The 4,315-nt window shown below is 45.4% G+C and overlaps 1 protein-coding gene across 1 annotated transcript; it reads left to right on the forward strand.

Annotated features, from left to right (window-relative positions):
- Positions 1 to 510: 510 nt before the first annotated feature.
- LOC129773212 (uncharacterized) lies at positions 511 to 4,056 on the forward strand. The gene has a single exon (XM_055776799.1). The coding sequence runs from the start codon at positions 511 to 513 to the stop codon at positions 4,054 to 4,056; it is 3,546 nt and encodes a 1,181-aa protein (XP_055632774.1).
- The last annotated feature ends 259 nt before the right edge of the window (positions 4,057 to 4,315 follow it).

Below are 4,315 nucleotides of genomic sequence, written 5' to 3' on the forward strand. Positions count from 1 at the left end.
TGGCACCCTCTTCGATGTCTACTTGATTCAGGGAGTCAAGTAGAAACAATCACAGAAAAGGCTGCTCGAAGCCTAGGAATTCCGCAACACTCGGTAAACGTAACCATTAAAGGAGTTAGCGGACAAGCACATGTTAAAAGGGGTATCAAAACTGTGATAGCCTCTCACGCAAGCAACTACAATGAAAGTTTAGAATTGATCATAGTGCCAAAGATATTGGACGATCAACCAAGCACAGCTATTGATGAAAAGGGTATACGGATACCAGAACAATTGCACCTTGCCGATCCCCAGTTTTACAGATCGAATGAAATCGACATTCTCCTCGGAGCGAGAATATTTTTCAAAATTCTAATGCCAGGCCGGCTTAGCGTAGCCAACGGTCTTACGTATCAAGAGTCCAGCTTGGGCTGGATTGCATGTGGGACGCTACGTCACAGCAGCCCATCAACCACTGTATTGTCTGCTACAAGGTGTAGCAGAAATGAATTCGAATTCCCACAGGACGAAATGGCCAAACTCATAGAGAAGTTTTGGCGTCTTGAAGAAGCGTGCTTTCAAGACTGGGAACCAAAGCAACATGACGAATGCGAGGCGGAAAGTCACTTCCGCACAACGTTAGAGATCGCTCCCGACGGGAGATACATTACACGAATGCCCCTACGGGGGGAGCCGTCATCGTTAGGCGACTCTTATCAACAAGCATATAGAAGATTCACATCGCTTGAGCAAAGGCTCAAGCGGAATGCAGACCTGTACAAAGAGTACAGGGCATTCATGAATGAATATGAAACACTGGGACATATGGTACCAGTCACCACAGAAGACTTTCACAAAGTAAAGTATTTCATCCCTCACTCGTGTGTGGTGAAACCAGATTCAACATCCACCAAGGTTAGGGTGGTGTTCGACGCAAGTGCAAAGACGTCAACCGGAGTATCCCTGAACGATATACAAATCGTGGGACCAACCATTCAAAAGGACTTATTTGATCTGCTAATTGATTTCAAGACGCACAACGACGTGCTAGTAGCAGATATTGCAAAGATGTACAGACAAATTCACATCGCATACACAGACACTTGGTTACAATGTATTTTGTGGCGCGACAGCCCCAATGATCAATTGAAAGCGTATAGACTGACGACTGTCACATATGGTGAAGCGTCTTCATCATTCTTGGCCTGTAGGGCACTACACGAAGCAGCTGAAGATTATCGGTCGGTAAATCCGAGAATTGCCGACACCATTCAACGATCGTTCTATGTTGACAATCTAATGATTGGAGCGTCCAACGCAGATGAACTGACGGAGACGAAACGAGAAATAGAGCATGCATTGTCACTTCATGGATTTCCACTTCGAAAGTGGGCATCAAACAACGCAAGCGTACTGGAAGGAATTCCAGAGAAAGACTTGGAACCATTGATCCAAGTTGGTGACCAAGAGGTCATAAAGACATTGGGGATAGCCTGGAACCCCAAAACAGACGTGTTCCAGTTCATCAGTACGAAAAACATAGGTGAAACATACGAAGCGCTCACAAAGCGACAGATGGTCTCGAAGATTTTGAGACTGTATGACCCAATCGGATTGATACAACCTGTAATCATTACAGCTAAAATATTGATGCAAGAATTGTGGACTTATAACGTCAGCTGGGACGATGATGTTCCAGATCAAGCACTAAGCTCATGGAAGAAGTTCGAAGCTTCATTAGTGGAGCTCAGCAAGATAGAAATACCTCGGATGTCGACTCCGAGTCATACGATCGCACTAGATTTACACGGATTCAGTGACGCCTCCGAAAAGGCTTATGGATGCGTCATTTACTTACATGCAATCAACTTAAAAGGAGAAGAGAGTACGAATCTCTTATGTTCGAAATCGAGAGTGGCGCCTTTGAAGAAGGTCACTCTGCCCCGTCTGGAACTCTTGGCGGCGGCACTTCTAGCAGAACTAACTGCTAAAATAAAGAGCATTCTGGCCGGTCGAATCTCGTCGGAATATTACTACAGTGATTCACAAGTAGCGCTAAGTTGGATCAAATCTTCAAATACACGTTGGGGAACCTTCATTAGAAATAGAGTGCAGAAGATACACTCCACCACGAATCCAGAGCATTGGAAATATATATCTACGAAAGAAAATCCGGCTGATATGGTTTCGAGAGGAATTCCAGTCAGAAAATTACGCGAAGCAAAACTAGAATTTTGGTTACACGGACCGGAATGTATACGAAGAAGACAATATTATCTGCAGAGCGGCTACGAATACACTGCTGCTGCAGAACAGGAAGAGATTAAAGAACCAATAACACGATTGGTAGCAGCAACAGGAAAGGCATGCGAAGACTTAATCGCAAAATACCCGCACCATCACACTCATGACAAAACAGTAAGACACTTTGCATGGCTGTGTAGAGCCATAAACAATATGAAGAAGGTCAATAAAGACACAGGCATCAGAAACGAAAAGAGATCGGGCCCACTCACCACCACTGAATTGAATGAAGGACTAACACTCGTAGTCCGAATTATGCAAGCCACTATTTATCCAAATGAAGTAGCGGAATTACGAAAAACTGGGAAGGTGCCTACGAAAGGACCTTTCCAGCATCTCAACGCAATCGTCAGAAATGGAGTCATACATGTCACAGGGAGACTCCACAATGCAGAAATGCCCATCTCACAAAAGAATCCAATATTGATTCCCAAATCGCACCCATTTTCGAGGGTAATAATTCAAAAAATACATGAGGATAGATTTCACGCCGGAACAGATCTGGTAATAAACGAATTTCGACAAAGATTTTGGATGAGGGATCTCCGAAGGACCGTACAAGGAGTCATTCAACGATGCATCTTATGTGCCAAAGCGCGGCCCAGACGTTTACAGCAACGAATGGGACAACTGCCCTCGCCCAGGGTAAATGAATCAGTAGCGTTCACTCACACGGGAGTGGACTTATGTGGGCCATTCGAAGTATATCTCAATCAAAAATCGAAATGCAAGACCACAGCATATGCTTGCATCTTCATATGTTTTGCGACCAAAGCAGTTCACCTAGAAGTCGTCGAAGATCAGTCGACGGCAGCGTTCATATCAGCACTTCTCCGTTTCACATCAGTGAGGGGAATACCCGAGGTTATTTACTCCGACAATGGGCGGAACTTTGTCGGGGCCAGCAGAGAACTCAATCGTTTACGAAGAATATATAACAATGAAGTTTTTCAAAACAAATTAGTTGATATTGCGGCAACTCACAGAATAAGATTTTCATTCATTCCACCCCGAAGCCCCAGCTTTGGAGGACTTTGGGAAGCGAACATAAAGGTAGCCAAGCGGCTCTTTAGTGCAGCGGCCAGAGGAGCACAGCTAAACATCATGGAATTGCAGACACTGTTCTACCAAGTGGCCGCAATAATGAATTCGCGACCACTCACACCTGTTTACACGACGCCAGATTCACCGACCGCGATCACACCCGGTCATTTTTTGATAGCACGCCCAATGCTAGCCGTGCCCATCCCTACGCAGAGTGAGGATGGAAGCAATCTCACAACCAGATGGAAACGAGTACAATCGCAGCTCGAACAATTTTGGAGAAGATGGAGAGACGAGTATCTCCACCAGTTACGTGATTATGCAAAATGGACCAAGCAACAAGCCAACGTTAAGGTAGGCCAAATCGTATTGATCGGAGACGATCACCTTCCCGTAGCAAAGTGGCCTATGGGAATTGTCACACAAATACACCCTGGAGATGATGGAGTAGTCCGAGTGGCAGTAGTGCGAACCGCTACCGGAATTTACAAACGCAACGTGCGAACACTTGCTCCTCTACCAGTCGAGGAGCACACCATTCAACCCATTATAGAAGAGTATGACAACACAGCTGATAACGAACAGCAATCTCAAGCCGAAGCAATCGAACTAGAAGACGATCCCCCTCCCCAAGCACCCCAAATGATTTGGGACGGTAGACTACGCCCTCGTCCCAAAGGGGGGAGAAAATGGAAGTACACGAAATCAGATTGGGTGACGACCCTATGAAAAAATTGACAATGCAAATTTCCGCTGATAATAGCGAGACCCGAAATTCCAAACGAAGTGGTTTCACACGCTCGAGTGCTTGGGTCAGCGATTAAGACCCTCCTCGATGCAATAAAATGCGCCACAATGTAGGGAACATTACGAGTTCCAAGAAAACGCGACAATTAAAAACAAGTATAATGTTCGGCAGCGATAAGATCGAGAATACCATATCGATGCACGACGTCGCATCATATTCCATAGACGGGGCATTCATCGT

This window comes from Toxorhynchites rutilus, chromosome 3 (assembly GCF_029784135.1).
Source record: "Toxorhynchites rutilus septentrionalis strain SRP chromosome 3, ASM2978413v1, whole genome shotgun sequence".
Taxonomy (NCBI): domain Eukaryota; kingdom Metazoa; phylum Arthropoda; class Insecta; order Diptera; family Culicidae; genus Toxorhynchites; species Toxorhynchites rutilus.